We start from the raw sequence: 19,763 nt of genomic DNA, 5'->3' as shown, positions 1-19,763 counted from the left end.
GTCACTGCTCTACAGGGCTTGTTGCTAGGGTGTTTCTAGGTGGTTCCCAAGGTGTTGCTTTTGTCTAAAGGATGGTGTAAAAATACTGATGGTGTCTTATACTGTTTTATATATATATATATATATATATATATATATATATATATATATATATATATATATATATATATATATATATATATCCTATTGTTATGTATGGTATATAATGATTTTTGTTTGTTTCTGGCAGGTATCTGTAGAGGGAGGTGAAGAGGAAGTCATCATTAGTGATGCTAACATCACCTCCACTGCAACCCAGCCTTCAAAAAAATGTTACCTGAGTGTAGAGGTGCAGCATCAGGTCCTGCAGCCGGGCCAGAACCTGCAGGTCACCTTCAGAGACATCACACCACCGGGCACAACAAGACCTTCACACATATATTACATGGTAATACATACATTGCATTATGTTAAATACATGTATAATCATTTAAATAAACTATATGCATAAATAAAATTCTATATACATGATATGTTTCATTACAAATATATATTTATTCATTTAAAACAAAGACCAATAGGATTTGTCTTGACAAATTAACACATTTCCCATTTCAGATGTTGTCTTCTTAGTAAGTAATAGTTCCAATCTTTAAATATTATACATTTCCAACTTTCCCTTCAGTTTATAATTTTATATTTTACAATATTTAAAAAAGGACAAATTTTGTTACTGTTATATAAACATGTATATGTTCATAGTTCATATATTTAAATGTAAATGTTAATGAATTAATTTATTTACTGATACAGATATGCTTTAATAAGTACAATATTTATGGTGTAAATAATATATACAGTAAGTATATAGTGATAATATGAAAAGTGTGCTTGTGCAGCTTAAATGATTCGTTCAACAGAGGAGACTGAAGAATAGGTGGGAAAACAAACGCCTCAGAAGAGGTGTAGAAAAAAATAGGCAGGAAACATAACAAAAAAAATACAGATTTATCCTCCAAAAATCTGAAAACAAACTAGAACACAACCAAACTCAAAACTCTCTCTTTTTACTTCTTGTTTAACTGTCTAGCTTCTTTTCTGATAGACTCTTCTTCAGTTTTACTCTTATTTTGGGTTCATTTTAATATTTTCTTTTCTATCTTTTGTTGTATTTTATCTTTTTTTCCTTTTCTTTGTTTTTTCTTTTCTTTTAGTTTTATTTAATTTATTTTACCCACTGTACTGTTCACCCCACTACAAAGGTGCGACAGAGAAGGGAAATTTGACTGGGGTTAATATAGAGTGGTTGGAGCTGATCACTGCTGGGGATTCTGGGAGTTGTAGTTTTGAGATCCACTCTATTCTCTCTCATGTTTTCCTGCAGGTTCTGAGTAAAGGAAGAGTGCTGATGGTGGGCAAAGTTCAGAGATCTGATCTGACCTCCACAAGCCTGGATTTCTCTGAGGATATGGTGCCCTCGTTCCGGCTGCTGGCCTACTACTACACGGAGGGGGGCAGTATGGGATTAGTGGCTGACTCAGTGTGGGTGGATGTGAAAGACGTGTGCAAAGGAAAGGTAGAGGTAGGTAAATGTCTGCTAGATGTTAAGATACATTATCTGCTCTTATTTTATCATTACTGCTTGGTGAAGTCGTACCTGTACCATTTAAAATAGTATAGTCTAATTAAAAAAAAGCATTTGAGTAAATTGTTTGCACCAACCCATCGTTTCTATGAAGCAAAGCTCACACGGGTTGCCAGATTGAGGACACCACAGCTATAGTACATGAATGGGCCTGAGGATTTTTTTATTTTTGCAATAGTAATATATATACCGGTAATCATTTAATCATATGAATCATGAACATGAACTTTCATAGCTAAATTATTATTCTTTTACTTCACTTTTATTATTATTATATTATTTATTTTATATTTGATGTGTCATTTTTTATGTTTTTATGGTCTTTTTTATAGACTTTTTTCTTTTTACATATATATTTTATTAATCCTAAATGTTGATTTAAAATGTATATTTCTTTTATTGATTAGCCCTTACTATTGTTTCTTATTATTTTTAATTTCTTATCAAATGTTTTCAATTCCTTTTGTACTGTAAATGCTCAGCAATATTCGAAATCAGGGTAACCCTCAATATATTCCCGAGTTAAAATAAAGGTTGAAATTAAGTCAATATAGATCCAAAATTGAGATTTTCGAAGTTTCTGTCATATCTGTGGCATTAGCATGTTGTAGCATGGTGGCATTAGCCAGCATTTGTTTTCTAGTCTGGATCACGTTAACTATCTCAGACGTCTTGATAAAATTCTGCTGCCCATGGACTACTGAATGAAAAACCCTAAAATGCCCTTTCTTACTGGTTTATGTTATACATTACCTATCTATGGTTAGCTATCCTTAGCTGAAGCCTAGTGATTACCTGTTCAATAGAAACTTAGACAGTTTTCCATCTGTCTTGTAGTCCTTCTGGGCTGTAGGCTGTCTCAATCTATCCATTGCATTGCCAATATTTACTCAGGTTTATTGGCCATTCCATTGTTTTATACTTGGCAACCCCAGGTGTGGAAATGAGGGAACAGAACTGGGTATAGGAAGTGGTTCAGGTTAGATGCGAAACACAATCAGATTTCTGTCTCATAATGGGAACACTGGCAGAAGCACTGATGTAAAAGAAAACATAATGCATATTGATAATTTAAGAAATCTTAATCCGCTGTTTTTTTATCTGTAGATTGAAATAGTTCCTTTTAAAGATCTGAAGCCGGCGGAGGAGTTTGAGGTGTTGGTCAGGACTGATCCGGACAGCAGTGTGGCTTTATCTGCGGTGGATTCAGCTGTTTATATTCTCAATAAGAGGAACAAACTGAGTCCTCAGAAGGTAAGACCTTACCGCCTTAAGGTCTAAAGGTATTTCATAGATTGCTGTTCTAAATGAAAGTTCATTTCATTCATTCAAGTAGTTGTTATTAATTCTATTTATCTGCTAATTTAAAAAATCCAAATAAACAGGAACCATGGACATGTGGGCTAATCCCCAGTGCTATCAGCACCGGATGGGTAATATGGAGTGAATGTTGAGCCAAAAGTTAAGAATTAAATCCACAATCAAAATGTTAAGAATCAAAAGAAAAAAGTGTATGTTGCAAATGCAAAAAGAGAAAAAATATATAGCAAATATATATATTTTAAACATACTTGGTTACTTTATTATTCTTTGCAGTTATTTGAAAATTATTTAGTTTTTTGCATTTTCTGTAGATTTTTGTGGATTTTGGCTTTTTCCTTTAGCAGCAAAATCTACAAAAATCTACAGAAAATCCACAAAAACACAGAAGCAAACGAGAGATAAGTGGTCCCTAATTGTTTTCCAGAGCTGTTAAAATGCAGTACCCATTCCAAAAAAAAAAAAACAAGATTTAGCGCCCAAATCTGATTTGTCACAAATTTAGCTGAGAAAACGTGACCCCAAGAACCCCTGGCCTAGAGGATGGCTAATCTAATGAAATGAATAGAAGTCTTTAACTTGGTACGAGTTTCTGATAAAATGAACTAGAGGTAGAACAATTACTGTGTCATATGTATTTATTTATGTATTTATTTATTTATTTTAGTATCAATAAAATGATCTAATTGAATTGATTGGCCGTGTATTGACTCTTCCACAGATGTTTGACTACATGAACTCGTATGACCTGGCCTGCTCTGTCGGCGGAGGAGAAGACTCTAAGTCTGTTCTGCAGAGAGTTGGACTCACGTACATCAGCAGCTTTCTCAACTCACCTATACTAAACCGTAACATCTCTTAATTTCAATACATCAATATATTTAACAAAAACATGAATTTAATCTGACTGAAACACATCTGTAATGCGATCAGTCTGATCAATCCATTTTCTTTTCATTTTATTAGAACATAAATGCAACAAAAAAGAAGAAAAGGGACATCATCAGACGAAGAGGGACGTGGACCTCAGCAAACTCTGTAAGTTCCCACAATGCACCTGGGTCTGGATTTGCTCTTTTCTATAGACTACAAAGTATTTTTAAGTAATACCATTGACTGTATATAAATGGATGCTGTGGGCCCATTCCCTTTTCTACTTATTTAACACATAGACACGCCCCCTTCTTATCTGATCAAGTGTCTCAGACTGCCTTCATTGAGTTTACAGTTCAGCCTAAAGGATCAGAAACAAAGCTGTCAATTATTTCTCTAGTATATATCAAATGTTAATCGAAAACATGCAGGTTATATGTTTTATTACACAACCTCTGAGAGTCTGCTCTCACCAGCGATGGTTAAAAGAAGAATAAATAATAAACATGATGTTTTAAATGATATTTGGAAATTTAATAGTCAAGCACTGTTGGTGACTTCATTTATGTACCTTTAAATTAGTACAGAAACTTTCAAAGGTTCCCCAGACTCACACATTTCCTTACAAATCTGACTTTATTTCTGGACCAGAAAGTAGTTATTCTATGGAATTCCTCAAATAACCCTTTGTAGGAACTTTACCTTTAATAGTTTTTGGCAATGGTTTTCGGAGTTCACATTTGGTTAGATTAGGGATGGAGTTAAATTAGAGTTTAGTAAGGTTAGAGTTATAGTTAAAAGTCATGTTTAAAGTTAGGTTAGATTAAGATTTGTGTTAAATTTGACTTAAATTAAAGTTTAGTAAAGTTAGAGTTAGGCTAGATTAGAATTTGTCTTAAATTAGAGTTAAGTAAAGTTAGAGTTAGGTTTTAGTTAAGGGTTAGGGTTTGTGTTAAATTTGAGTTAAATTATAATTAAATAAGTTTATAGTTAGGTTAGAGATTATGTTTAAAGTTTGTTAGATTAGGGTTTGTGTTAAATTAAAGTTAAATTAGAGTTTAGTAAAGTTAGAGTTAGGTTAGAGTTATGTCGGGGTTAGACAATGATCCATGTTAGGGTTAAGTTAGAGTTAAGTGAAGTTAGGGTAAGGTTATAGTTAGAGTTAGGTTAAGGTTCTGATTTTAATTAGATTTAATTCTATTAATTACGCAATTCATTTGAAATTTCAATGCATGAATTAAAAATAATATCTAATAACATAACATTTAATGACATGGTATTTAATAGAAATTCAAGTTACATATTAGGGTTCAGGTTAGAGTTAAATTAACCTCTATTTTAATATGATTAATTAGAAATTTCAATGCATGAATTATTGCATTATTTATTTAGATCTTAACTCAATTTGATTCTAGTTAACTGTGTTAAAATTTTAAATAAATTGCATTAAAATTATATCACTTATTTCTTTAAATAAGTTTGATCATAACTCATTAATCTCTGTAATTCTGTTTTTTGTAATCCCAGACTGCTAATATAAATATATTAATATTATAGAAGTTAAATGAGTTGTTTTAATTTTTCAGTTAACAGCTTTAAGCATGCAGACAGGAAGTGCTGTGATGACGGACGGAAGCTGGGTCTGACTCTGAAGTCGTGTGATGAGAGGCTGAAAAAGACTAGGCACCAATCAGAGAGCTGCAGGCAAGCGTTTAAAAAGTGCTGTGAAGCTGCTGCAGCTCGGAGGAAGAGGGAGAAAATAAACAGCATGAAGCTCAGCCTGGGACGAGGTAAATACATTCATCTGTATTTCTGTAAAACACAGATCTGCAGATTTCACTGCTGATATTACACAATTAAACACTGAGCATTTCTACTGAAGCATTACATAAAAAAGGTTCATGTTTGATAGAAAATATCACATTCAATTTGAATTGTAATTGTAATAGAAAATACCTAAAGATATTGTAAAAAATCTGCAACAGTCAAAATATAATTTTAAAAAGCATTTTAGCAACTACAAATCAAATACTACATGATAAATTAAATATATCAAAGTAATATAAAAAAAAAAAACGTTAAATTATTGTCTGCCGGGGAAATTTAACAAGAAAGTTGGTGCAAACAAATATACAGCTTTGGAAAAAAAAATAAGAGCTCTCTTAAAAATGATGAGTTTCTTTGATTTTACCAAATTAAAAACCTCTGGAATATAATCAAGAGGAAGATGGATGATCACAAACCATCAAACCACCAAACTGAACTGCTTGAATTTCTGCACCAGGAGTAAAGCAGCATAAAGTTATCCAAAAGCAGTGTGTAAGACTGGTGGAGGAGAACATGATGCCAAGATACATGAAAAAAAACTGTGATTAAAAACCAACCAGGATTATTCCACCAAATATTGATTACTGAACCCTTAAACTTAAAATATTAAATATGAACTTGTTTTCATTGCATAATTTGATGTATAAAAGCTGAAAGCATCTTTTTTGCTTTTATTTTGCAGATAAATGCTCTAAATGAGAATATTTTTATTTGGAATTTGGGAGAAATGTTGTCTGTAGTTTATAGAATAAAATGTTCATTTTACTCAAACATAAACCTATAAATAGCAAAGCTTTAAAATAAAGCTTGTCATTAAGCTGTGCGTGAAAACTGTGGAGGATGTAGAAGTAGGCAGTGTGATATATATATATAATAAAAGTTTCTCCTGATTGGCACTGATAACAGCGCAGTTCCTGCTCGTTTTTCCGGGGGCAGTTTCTGACAGTCAGTCTGAGAGGTATTGTATTTTCTGAAACGGAGATAAAGAGAAGCGGATCATTCTGACAGATGTTTTTCTTCTTCTCTCTCTCGGTTCTGCGTAGTGCTCGGTGGTGATGGGGAGGAGGAGGGTTTGATCGATGAGGCTGCGATCCACCTCCGCAGTTACTTTCCTCAGTCGTGGATGTGGGCGCTCTTAGACCCAGACGTCTCTGGGAACATCAGGTATGTAGAAATGATGACGCTGATGGGCTGGTGTTTGCGCACTGACTCAAGATCAGTATGCATTGCTATGGTTTAAAAGTTCTCTTTTTAAAAATGTGTGAATATTATATTGGTAAAGTTATTAAAAATGCTTATTGCTATCTTACACCCCGCGCTGTTAAAATAGCGTCAGAGTTTAGTAATAAATCTACACTGATGGGTGTGGTGGTCTGGAAGTGAGGTGTGTTCAGGTAAACTTCTGGCATGTTTCTGTATATTTTGGCGGTGGAAAACACACAGGAGCTCCACTGACTGATTAAAACCCTGACAACAGTCAATTGTCCAAACCATCACTGATCATCAGTAAATTTTACATTTCATTTAAAGTAAATTAAGGGAGCAGAGTCTGGAGGAAAAGTGGAGAGACACACAGTCCAAACTGCTCGAGCTCTAGTGTGAAGTTTCCACCAATCAGTGATGATTTGGAGAGTCATGTCTGTCATCTGCTGGTGTTGATCCACTGTGTTTTATTATCAAGTCTAAAGTCAGTGCAGTTTTGTTTTCCCACAAAATCTTACAGCACTTCATATCTTACAGCTTTTATGGAGATGAGGATTTCATTTTCCAGCAGGACTTGGCACACTGCCCACACTGAGTGCCAAAAGTACCAATTGTTCTTATGTATATAGTATTCTAATTTTCTAAAAACACTGATTTTTGGGTTTTTCATCAACAATAAAATAAATAAACACTTAAAATAGATCACTCTGTGTTTAATACATCTATATAATATATGAGTTTCACATTTTTAACTGAATCACTGAAATAAAGTAACTTTTTTAATGATATTCTATTTTTTTAATGCACCTGTAATGTAAAACCATTGTTATGTTTTTTATTTGTTTATTTATTTATTTTTTTTTGGTTGTGTAATTTTTCAGATATAAAGACGTCACTCCTGACTCTATAACTACATGGGAGGTCCAGGCTGTGGCCATGTCTCCTTCGAAAGGTACCATATTTAAACATATATTCTCATATTCTGTATCTTATACAGCTATTTTTTGGCTTTTCGGTTTTATAGTTTAAAATAAATCACGACTGAGGAAGTTGCTTTTTATTGTCTAACTATAGCCCTATCCGGACAGGATTATTTTCTCATGGGGTTCTGGGTAATTTTCTCTCTTTTATGTTTTTTTTTTGTCCTCTGTGATTTTATTCCCGTCCAGAACGATCATGTACGTGTTTTTCTCAGACGTCCTCTGAGATAAAAAATTACAGGCTGAATTATCTACTGTTTTATCTACTGTTCCGGTAATTTTAGTCCTGTCCGGACGCACATCTCTGAGTTTCGTCTCCTCGCCTTTAATAAAATAGCTATTTGTCGACGGTTTCCACGGAGATCCACGCTAAAAACACAACAGCGAGTGGAAATGGAGGAGCTACTGAACTCTGTGATGATGTCATGTGACCGAGAAAAAAGCCTAAAAATTCACTGATCCTCCTGTTTTTATAATTGCAGTCCAGATGCAGGAGTTTTATCACTAAAGAATAGAAGTGTGAAACATTTTACACAGACGAACCCCTGAGAAAATAATCCCGTCCAGATAGAGCTATTATTATAACCATTATTTTCCTACATTTTAATACAACTTTCTGTGTTTTTTCCTTTAGGTTTTTGTGTAGCCGACCCAAAGCCACTGAGAGTCTTCCAAGATTTTTTTGTATCTGTTAAACTTCCGTATTCAGTAAAGAGAAACGAGCAGCTGGAGGTGAAAGCTGTTGTTTACAACTACAAAAAAGAGGATTTAAAGGTAACGCTCACAGCGACCACAATCATCCACTCTAATAATCACACTAATAAAGATAATTTATTGATTTAGAATCTGGAAAATTCCACATGCTCACCAGTGTTGATGCACTAAAATCCTGTGGAACAAAGGCTGTATAAAATTCTGTCTGAAAATGAAACACCACACAGATTAGAATTTTTTTTTAAATATAATCTCTTTCATAAATTTCTTGCTTAAATATCCTTTCATTACTGATACATATATACTGCAATATGCATTGCAAAAAGTTGTATTAAACAGCTAGTTTAATGAAATAAAACACTGTAAATGGAACCAATTTCTTACATCGTTTGTATGAGATACTGGAGGAGTTTTACTTTTACCCATTTCAAAAGTAAAGTCATTTTCATGTTCAGGGGCGTTTCTAGGAGATGTACAGTAAATAAATTTACGGAGACTTTACAGAAGGGTGATTCACAAATTATTATATATAAGAGAATAAAATTCATTTTCTTTTAATATTTGTTTATTAAGCAGGAGTATAAGAGTATAAATGTATTCAACATTTGCAAATATACAATGTATTTTCCTGAAATTTTAAATAACACAAATAATACACTAATAAAATAGCTCACAGACAATAGGCACACCTATTAACCTAAACAAACTCGTTTTAGGTGTGCTAAGACTAGTTTTAGGTGTGCAGGGACTCGTTTTAGGTGTGCTAAGATTGGTTTTAAGTGTGCAGGAACTCTTTTTAGGTGTGCTAAGATTGGTTTTAGGTGTGCTAAGACTAGTTTTAGGTGTGCAGGGACTCGTTTTAGGTGTGCTAAGATTGGTTTTAGGTGTGCTAAGACTAGTTTTAGGTGTGCAGGGACTCGTTTTAGGTGTGCTAAGATTGGTTTTAGGTGTGCTAAGACTAGTTTTAGGTGTGCAGGAACTCTTTTTAGGGGTGCAGGGATTTTTTTTAGGGGTGCAGGGACTTGTTTAGAGGTGAAGGGACTCTTTTTAGGGGTGCTGTAATAAGGTATCTGTAATAAAAAATCCAGGTAACGACTCGTCTCTCTGTCTGTCTGTCTGTCTGTCTGTCTGCAGGTGAAGGTAAGGATGAAGAAGGCTGATGGTCTGTGCAGTGCGGGTGAAGGGGACGTGGTGCAGGACGTCTCGGTGTCGGGACAGTCAGCGGTGGCTGTATATTTCACCGTGGTGCCGCTGATCATCGGGAAGATCCCCATCAACGTTCTGGCCTACGCCTCCCCCAGCGCCCAGGACCGGATCCAGAAAGAGCTCCGAGTCGTGGTACTGTACAGTTTAAAAACTAAACATTAAAACAACCTCTGTAGCTTTTAATCTAACAAAACATGTTAAAAAGTTGTGGGTTGCATGCAGTTTCTGAATCAGTTTCTCTGATTTTACTATTTATAGGTTTATGTTTGAGTAAAATGAACATTGTTGTTTTATTCTATAAACTACAGACAACATTTCTCCCAAATTACAAATAAAAATATTCTCATTTAGAGCATTTATTTACAGAAAATGAGAAATGACTGAAACAACAAAAAATGCTGAATTAACTGTGTTTGTATCTCATGTGTAGGGGGAAGGTGAACTGGTCTCCATATATAAGGAATATAACATCGATGCAAAGAGTAAGACATGATGCAAATAAATAAGAAAACATGTTTTTAGAGGAAATTTGGGGTGAATATTGTTGGTAAACTGTTGATTTCTTTACAGCCGACAAAAAAACAGAATTCACTCTCCCAGCTCCTGAAGACGAGGTTCCAGAACAGGATTCAGCCACATTAATGAGCTTTAAAGGTAGGAGCACTTTCATCTGCTGGAATTTTTTAATAGGATTTAAAGAGACTTTATTTTCATTTGCATCACATGTGGCAACCCTGAGTGTGGAAATGGGACTGGTGGAATGGAAGTGTTTTTGGCAGGCTTGGAGGCTAATCTACCCACACAGATTACTATGATATATTCAACACAATTCTAATAAGAAACTACAGTGCTTTAACTCAGCTATTGTTTTAGTGTTATACTGTAGCTCTACACTGACTATTTTATGTTGTGGAGAAGATATAACAAAGTATTTACTAAACTGTGAATATAATTACACTTTTGTAAGATTACCTGTTAAGCAGAAAAGTAGCCAGCTTACCTGTATCCATAGCTGCAGCATACTATTTGCGTGCTGTTGTGTTCTATACCTGGCAACCCTGAGCGTGGAAATGGGACAGGGGGAACGGAGGAAGGATAATCTACCCACGCAGATTACAAATATATATTCCACACAGTTCTAATAAGAAAATACTGGCTGTTTTATTGTTATGCTGTAGCTATTTTATGTTGTATTGAAGTGTCGTATCTTCAGTGTAGTCTTGTGAGAAGATAAATAATAAAATATTTACTAAATCGTGATGGTTGTACTCACTTTTGTGAGATACTGTATATTAATAAATGAAAAGAAGTTGAAGTTAAACAGAGAGTAAGTCAAAGTAAATATTGTATTCTAAATTCTTCAGATTTGGTGCTGTTCTTACATAAACTTAAATAAACTTAAACAAATGTCTCTGGCTGTGCTTCTGTAGGTGGTGTGATGGGAGAATCAGTAGATAACTGTCTGAATCTGGACGGAGTGGACAACCTCATCAAGCTCCCCACAGGCTGTGCAGAGCAGACCATGGTGAAGATGTCTCCTGCCCTCCACGCCATGAAGTACCTGGATGGAACCAATCAGTGGGCTTTCCTGAAAGCTGAACGCAGGGACGAGGCTCAGTCCATGATACAAGCTGGTGAGTTTCATGCATCACAAACTCCTGCTAGCATCGGTTAGCGCTGTGGATAACACTCACAAATAAATAAAAACTGATTGTGTAACAGGTTACACCACAGTTCTGACCTTCAAGAAGTCTGATGGATCTTATGGAGCCTTCCTGACCAGGCCCAGCAGCAACTGGTGATTATTATTATGATTATTTAGAATATTGTTATATGTATACTTTTATCATATTTGACATGTAAAATTAGCTTAGTGTACAGTATATGATCAACAGGGTCTCCAACCCTTTTTTCTGGAGAGCTACCTTGCTGCAGGTTTATGAATAATGAACCTTATTGAAGCTCAGTTATTATACATCAAGTATATAATATGTAATAGTATATAAAGGTTGTGTTCTATATCTGGCAACCCTGAGTGTGGAAATGGGACTGAGGGGATGGAAGTGGGCAGATTCAGAAGCTAATCTACACATACAGTGATTACTATACTGTGATATACGACACAGTTCTAATAAGAAAATACTGGCTGAAGCTGTGCTGACAAGAGCTGCCAGTGCTTTAACTCATTAACTTTAGCACGTTTCCTTAATATCTGATGATATATCTTGATCATGTCATGAGTTATAACAGAAAATAAATTCTTAATGGATAATAAAATCCTTTAAAAGTTGTAAATACAAACAAACAAAAACATATAATATTTTTTCCCATATATACCAAAAATGTGATTGTTAATGGTCCCCTCCAGGTTAACCGCCTTCATTGCTAAGGAGATGACAAATTCACGCAGCATCATCCAAGTGAGGGACTCCTACATTCAGGAGTCCATGAGTTATTTAATATCCAAACAGAAAGCCGGTGGATCATGGGACGACCCCAACCCTCTCTACGACACAGGAATGAAGGTATGAGGGTAGAACTTGATGATGATTCACTTTTTTCTTTGCTGATTTTGATAAATAAAGGCTTTGCACTTGCTGGATTTTTTTATTTTTTTGTGTTTTTTAGGGTGGAGTCGGACAGACTAAAGATGAGGCACCGTTAACTGCATACATCCTCATAGCAATGACTCACGCCAAGCAAGCGTATGAGCAGGGAACAGACACCGAACTGGTAACAACTCACTATTATATTTATTATAAAGGAGAACTCTGGTGTCAAATGGATTTTGTTGTAGTAAAACAAGATAAAAAGTTCTTACTTTTGTTAAATAGCTCACCTCTGCTCTCCTGCAGCTTTCTGAGATCCAGTAATTTTGTGCTTTTTGCCCAGAACTCTGTACAGCGGACATATCAGGGCATATTTTGCCCAAATAAATCACTATTTCCACTGTTATCCAGGCTCAAAGTAGCTCAACACCTCATTGGTAGAATTTGGAGAGCCCTGACATTTAAATTGAGGCTTTTTAAGTTAATAACTTTAAAAGTGCACAAGATGTTTAGTAAAAAAACAATGTTTACATCCCAAAGAAGTGCTATATATTTTATATATTAGCATAAGAAGTGATGAGCTACGCACCAATCAGTTTTTACTAAACTATTTTAATACACATAAACTGAAAAATCTTAAACTGAAACTTTGCATGTTAACAATAACATTATGTATATAATTACTACTTATGGAAATTGTTTGCCTGTGTTGTTCTGTGTTTTATTACTAATAATTTTAGAAGACATCACTGTCCAACTAAATAATTACATTCTATTAAAAGACTGATAAAGATAGAGGGACTCTACACTCTTTTACCTAAAAAAAAAGCTAATTTTTAATAAAAAATAAAAATGATAATAAGATATGAACTCAATGTTTGCTCTTTCTTTCAGATTACGGCTATGGAAAAAGCCAAGTCGTATCTGGTGCAGAATTTCGCCAGACTGCAGAACCCGTATGCTGTGACCATCACGGCGTACGCTCTGTCTCTGATTGGCCAAACACCCCAAGAGGCTCAACAAGCTACGAGGAAGATGATGGAAATGGCCACATGTGATACCAGTTAAGCCTTGTGGTTTTCGAATCAGACCATAATAATGCATAGAAGAAGCAGAAGTAGCTCTTGTACGGCACTGCCCAAATAAAAAATCACTTTCATTTTTAAGAGAGAATGTAATCCCATAATCTAATTGCATAATTTAATATACCTGTGCACCACGACATCATAAGTTGATATGCATGGAAAGATACAATACTCAGCACTGAAGTCTTGTGTAACTGACTCACCAGTAGTTAGTACTCAGGCGAATTACTTCCTGAAGGTGTCACATGATTGTTAGAGTCACTGAATGTTGCATTCTGGGTAGTGTAGTCCTGTGGCTGGAAATCACAGGTAGAACAGATCAGTGCGTTTTTTCAGCACCAGCCCTGACACTTTGTGAGATATCAGTTATTCTTGTCTATTTTATTCATTTTTCCTAAATAAAAAAGAGACAAGAATGCATATTTGTACAAGATTGCATAATGTATTTTAATAGTATGTTAGCTGTACACTTCCCTCTAAAAGTATTGAAAAAGTGAGGCTAATCTCTTTATTTCTATTGTAGATATATACATATATATATATTACTTAGTACACCAGTGACGACTCTCTTCTTCCTGACAATACAAACACTGTCATATTGGCTATGTCCAATATTTGTGCATTGGATCTGATTGAATAGAATAAAAATAAAGGGATTTAGCACCCCTGTTCCAATTCCTTTAGAGAGGAGTATACTGTACTGTGTGTACAATTGACAAATGTGCAAATGCACACCCACACCAGAGGTGTCAAGTAATGAAGTACAAATATTTTTTTGTTATCTATACTTTATTGAAGTACTTCTTTTTCAGATTATTTTTTACCTCTACTCCTTACATTTTATTAAAAATAGCCTCATTACTCAGTAAAACCTCTGTCCTGTCTCTGTTTTTGTTTAGAGAGATGTTTCTGGAACGTGAGGGAGGCGGTGTCCGGGCTGGACAGTAAAGCAGATGCTATCTCTATAGAGGCCACAGCTTACGGGCTTCTTCAGGCCGTGAGCCTGAAGGATAAGGAGAGAGCTTTACGAATCGCTTCCTGGCTGACCCAACAGCGCAAGTATGGAGGAGGATTCCAGTCCACACAGGTACTCCATTACTGTAGACCAGCAGAACACCTTGCAATCACTTTACCTGCAGCACCTTCTGGATTTCAGTCCCTCATAACTAACCTTATAATGCTTACAAACACCAAATCTATTATGTACAATATAGGGCTGCACGGTATATATCGTTTAAGCATCGTCATCGCAATGAGACAGCAATATTTTTTCCAATATCATGTAGCTCTACTTCAATAGCTTAAGGGTGCTAAAATGCTAAAAAAAAAATCCAGCTTAGGACTTTTACTTTTAGCTTTTACTGCTAAGCTAGTTTCAGATGGTATGAGATGGTCTGTGGAGGTCCAGAAGGTTGAAAAACTGCCTCCTTAAATTCTGATTTCAGCCATTTTTTTCAGTGTGGTACTAAAAACTGAAACACACTAAATTTGGCAACGTGACTCTGTTTGAACAACCAGATCAGAATTCATACAACCTTTATAAATCAAGACATTTGCTAGGGAAATTGAAAAATGGATAGCAGCAGTGAGTGAGGGTTTCAGTGGTCAGCTCAGCGCAGGATTAAGTTTTGCTGTTAAGCTCATTTCAGATGGAGTGAGATGGTCTTTAATGGTCTATTTGGTTGAAAAACTGGTTTATCCAAGTTAAAAAAAACATACTGAAAAATATAAGTAAACATATTGTTTTGAAGATATGTTTACTTATCTACTGTTTAAGTCTACTTAAACAGTACTTTATTCTTTAGATTTTTGAGTTGGGTTGTTAAAAGTTAATATAGCAATTGGTTCCTGGCATTATTTATTTAATACACCAGTGACGACTTTCTTCTTTCAGACATTCCAAACACTGTTGTACTGGCTTTGTCCCATATTTGTGCATTGGATCTGATCTGTAGTCTTGCCAACAAGGGATACCTTTAATTGGGTATTTAATTGATACCCATTAATATTACAAGATACTTGCCAGTGTATTATTAGGATCATTAGGATATTATGAAATACGTAAAATTCACTAATGTTACGCATATTAGAAATATTGATGATGTTCTGAACTGCTTAATTTTAAAATTTTCTTTGTTTTTATTTTAGGATACAGTCGTAGCTCTTGAAGCTCTGTCTAAATTCAGCATACAGAACAATGATGTAGAAGACCTGGACCTGAGGGTGGAGCTGTGCATAAATGATAAGGAAACGAAGAACCTGCACTTAAACAAGTATAATGCACTTACCCAGGCTGCAGTTCAGGTGAGAGGAGTCCTAAATATAAAACTCAATATAAAACAATAAAAGAAATAAAATAACAGAACATGTACTGATGATATAAGACATTTAAAACTCTTTTTCTAGATTAAAGAAGTCGGAGAAATGTCTCTTAACATAAACGGACGAGGGAGAGGAACGCTATCTGTGAGTGCTCCTCTAAAGCTCTTACAGATACTCAGATATTTTTTTATTTAAAATGCCTTATTATATTTTCAGATTTTGCAGACCTATAGATCTCTCAAGAAGGAAGAGTCTCACTGTGACCAGTTTCATTTCAGTGTTCAGGTGGACGGAGAACTTGTGCTCAGTAAGACGACGTCCACTACTATAAAAAACTAGAAAAACACTGGATTTCTTAAAAAGCCACTCTCTAAAAGTAATGGAACAGTGAGGTCAATCCCTTTATTTCTGCTGTAGACGACATCTGTTACTTAGTACACCAGTGACGACTTTCTAAAAGAATTCTGAAAAATTGGTTAAGTTAGAAAGATAGCGTTGAACATTGTTGAAATTCTAAATGCACAATTTGCTATAAATAGTAAAGCCTATCCAGCTGAGTTTCTTTAATTTGACCCAATTAAAAACCTCTGGATATGAATATAATCAAGAGGAAGATGGATGATCACAAGCCATCAAACCACCAAACTGAACTGCTTGAATTTTTGCACCAGGAGTAAAGCAGCATAAAGTTATCCAAAAGCAGTGTGTAAGACTGGTGGAGGAGAACATGATGCCAAGATGCATGAAAAAAAAAACTGTGATTAAAAACCACCAGGGTTATTCCACCAAATATTGATTATTTCTGAACTCTTAAAACTTTATGAATATGAACTTGTTTTCTTTGCATTATTTGAGGTCTGAAAGTTCTGCATCTTTTTGTTATTTCAGTCATTTCTCATTTTCTGTAAATAAATGCTCTAAATGAGAATATTTTTATTTGGAATTCGAGAGAAATGTTGTCTGTAGTTGAACTGCATTTTTTCCTGTGTTTTATATATATATATATGTGTGTGTTTTTAGCAGTTAAATGGGTTTAAGGGATTAAAAGGAGATTTTTTTATGCAGAAAGCTGTGAGGAGGAAGAGGAGCAGTTAGATGATTACTACAACTATGAGTCTAATGATGAAGAGCTCGCGAAGGATGAACCCATGAGCCGGGAGGAATGGTTCGATCTCCGCACTCGCAGAAAGAGACAAGCTCCAGAGCAGCCCAAAAAAGAGAATATACTGGTTTATACAGTGTGTGTGGGGTAAGTATGAGTCTATAAAGTAACTTCCAAAATCAAGTAATCCATAAAGTAACTTAGTTACTTGTTTAGTTACTTTTTGAAGGAGTAATCAGTAATCAGATTACCTTTTTAAAGTAACTATGCCATCACTGCATAGAAGGCATTACTGCCCACAGTGGGTGGTAATGATCGTGAGTGGCGGCATCTGGCTAAAATGATCCATCCCAAAAAACATGTGATCCTGTGATTCTACGTGTCCATGTAATTAAATTTAAATAAAGTAAAGCATCTTTTCCCTTTATTCTACAGGATTAAAGGCAGGAACTCCAGTGGAATGGTGGTGGTGGATATCTCACTCCTGAGTGGACTCACTCCAATAATCCAGGATCTGGAAGACGTGGGTTTTAGTTATTATAGTGATTTCTCTGATGTTTTATTGTATGGTGTTTTGTTACAGTTTAATAGATAGTGATTAAACACCTAATTATGGTTTTCTTTTCTGTGTAGAATGTGAAGGGCACTGAGAAATACATCGATCATTATGACTTCCACCACAATAAAGTATTTCTCTACTTCGACAAGGTAATGTGAACATTTATATATCCTTTTTTTATATTTTTTGCATGCATTTCTGTTGCCTTTTTGTCTTCTTTACATGATGACTTTGCAGGTATGGCATTATTTATAAAGAAACTTTACCAAATGAAGTTCCCAGATTAACATATTAACATGATTTTTCACATTTTTTGTTGCACGACCAGTAGTGCAGTAGTGCAGTAGTGCAGTAGTTCATCAAAGGGATTTAAAATATTTAAAATTAGAATAGAATAAAATTAATTACAATTAGAATAAAATAGAAAAAAATTACTTTTTTTTACATGAATAAAATATATCAGTAAAATAGAGAATTCTAAAGGACAATGAAAAAAACAAATGGACACAAAAAGTAAAGAATTTATAAAAATATAAGAATCAAAATATAAAACATTACAATACAAAAACAAAAAGTAATAATAATCAAAAATAAACATAAATAAAATAAATGTAAAATTTAAATAATAACATACCAATAAACTAAATAAAAAAATAATAAATAAAAATAAAACTAATTTAAAACCGTCACAGGCTTTCTAGTGGTGTTTAAAAACAAAACATTTAAAATGATTCAGTGATCCCAGCGAGCTGAGCTTCAGTGTATTTCCTGTTTTGGGTTGGGTTGGGTAGTCGAGTTTAACACCACATCAGCTCGTCGGCTATTTCATGGCAGGAAAGGTACTGTCTAATCACAAGGTTCTACGATCTAAGCCATCGCAAGGCAGACAGACACAGACAGACACACAGACACATTCACTCACACTCACACCTAAGGGGCAATTTCAATCAAGTTCCAACCGGAGAACCCGGAGGAAACCCACGCAGACACGGGGAGAACGTGCAAACTCCACACAGAAAGACCCGGGACGCCCCAGCCGGGAATCGAACCCAGGCCATCTTGCTGTGAGGCGGAAGTGCTACCCACCGCGCCACCGTGCCGCCCCGTATTTCCTGTTTTAACTCTTAATAGCTGTTGGTTGTGTCTCCTGGTTCGTCTCCACAGCTCACTGAAGAGAAAGACTGTCTTCGGTTCAGAGTCGAGCAGATTATTCCCATCGGACTGATCCAGCCAGCAGCTGCAGTTATCTACGACTACTACAACCCAGGTCCAATCCCTCAGTTCAGCTTCTGCTTCCTCCAGCAGGACCAGTTCTTAACAGTGATCAGTTTTCACTCAGCTGCTGTGTTTATTTATATTTACAGATCGGAGGTGCAGCACCTTCTACACCGCCCCCAAGAGCAGCCCAATGCTCTCCAAACTGTGTGAGGGGGATGTGTGCATGTGTGCAGAGGGTGAGTACAGTATTATTATAGAATATTATAGAGTATAGAATAAACATCAGCGATGTAAAAAGCAAAACAATTGCCAATAAGCGATTGTAAATTTACAGTAATTCACTGTTTCTGTATAATAAGAGTAGTAAATTACTGTTAATGAGATTAGAGTTTATTACAGCTTTCTTTAGAGTTTCAGCTCAAATAAATGCATTATAATACTGTAATTGTCCTTTATAATAACCATATATACATTAAATGTTTAGGGTCTTTAGTTGCCAATGAAGTACTTACTGTACAATTATAGCTAACTATAGCACACTGTAAACCACCTGTAATACACCGCCTGCAGAGGTGCTGCCAGCATGAAGTCATAATTACAGTAAAGAAACTTGTAACTTGCTCTTATGGCCTACAACACTATATACAGCTCTGAAAAAAAATAAGAGAGAACTTAAAAATAATGAGTTTCTTTGATTTGATACCAAATTAAAAACCTCTGGAATATAATCAAGAGGAAGATGGATGATCACAAACCATCAAACCACCAAACTGAACTGCTTGAATTTTTGCACCAGGAGTAAAGCAGCATAAAGTTATCCAAAAGCAGTGTGTAAGACTGGTGGAGGAGAACATGATGCCAAGATGCATGAAATTAAAACTGTGATTAAAAACCAACCAGGGTTATTCCACCAAATATTGATTATTTCTGAACTCTTAAAACTTTATGAATATGAACTTGTTTTTTTGCATTATTGTTATTTGTTCCTGTTATAGATCCTCTTCCTCTTCCAGTTATATGCTTCTCGTTTTCTTTTTCTAGGTGCTTGTCCACGAATGAAGGTCACTTTTAGCAAGAATATGAATAAGCAGACGCGCAAATCTTACGCATGCTTCTCTCCTGTTGTGGATTACAGTAAGTTATAGAGTATGTTGGTAATTACATGCCAGCATACAGTAATT

At 35.1% G+C, this 19,763-nt stretch overlaps 1 protein-coding gene across 2 annotated transcripts in view; it reads left to right on the top strand.

Moving 5' to 3' along the window:
• c4 (complement component 4) overlaps positions 1-19,763 on the top strand; it is a 31,145-nt gene that overhangs the window by 8,603 nt on the left and 2,779 nt on the right. Inside the window, exons 12-38 of one of the 2 annotated variants that reach the window (XM_049466935.1) lie at positions 230-427; positions 1,364-1,555; positions 2,732-2,878; positions 3,666-3,792; positions 3,911-3,982; positions 5,404-5,607; positions 6,688-6,808; positions 7,729-7,799; positions 8,462-8,601; positions 9,676-9,879; positions 10,178-10,229; positions 10,318-10,401; positions 11,178-11,381; positions 11,470-11,545; positions 12,116-12,272; positions 12,376-12,480; positions 13,191-13,359; positions 14,281-14,468; positions 15,530-15,685; positions 15,788-15,847; positions 15,920-16,010; positions 16,769-16,952; positions 17,241-17,328; positions 17,439-17,513; positions 18,529-18,631; positions 18,729-18,818; positions 19,624-19,716. In XM_049466935.1, the coding sequence (XP_049322892.1) occupies positions 230-427; positions 1,364-1,555; positions 2,732-2,878; positions 3,666-3,792; positions 3,911-3,982; positions 5,404-5,607; positions 6,688-6,808; positions 7,729-7,799; positions 8,462-8,601; positions 9,676-9,879; positions 10,178-10,229; positions 10,318-10,401; positions 11,178-11,381; positions 11,470-11,545; positions 12,116-12,272; positions 12,376-12,480; positions 13,191-13,359; positions 14,281-14,468; positions 15,530-15,685; positions 15,788-15,847; positions 15,920-16,010; positions 16,769-16,952; positions 17,241-17,328; positions 17,439-17,513; positions 18,529-18,631; positions 18,729-18,818; positions 19,624-19,716 (3,451 nt within the window). Of the gene's footprint in view, positions 1-229; positions 428-1,363; positions 1,562-2,731; positions 2,879-3,665; positions 3,793-3,910; positions 3,983-5,403; positions 5,608-6,687; positions 6,809-7,728; positions 7,800-8,461; positions 8,602-9,675; positions 9,880-10,177; positions 10,230-10,317; positions 10,402-11,177; positions 11,382-11,469; positions 11,546-12,115; positions 12,273-12,375; positions 12,481-13,190; positions 13,360-14,280; positions 14,469-15,529; positions 15,686-15,787; positions 15,848-15,919; positions 16,011-16,768; positions 16,953-17,240; positions 17,329-17,438; positions 17,514-18,528; positions 18,632-18,728; positions 18,819-19,623; positions 19,717-19,763 lie in introns of both variants that reach the window. The other variant, XM_022668796.2, reaches the window with a different exon arrangement.

The sequence above is a fragment of the Astyanax mexicanus genome, chromosome 18, assembly GCF_023375975.1.
Source record: "Astyanax mexicanus isolate ESR-SI-001 chromosome 18, AstMex3_surface, whole genome shotgun sequence".
Classification (NCBI taxonomy): Eukaryota; Metazoa; Chordata; class Actinopteri; order Characiformes; family Acestrorhamphidae; genus Astyanax; species Astyanax mexicanus.
Note: the sequence above shows the minus strand (reverse complement) of the source record. Positions and strands in the feature narration are given on the sequence as shown.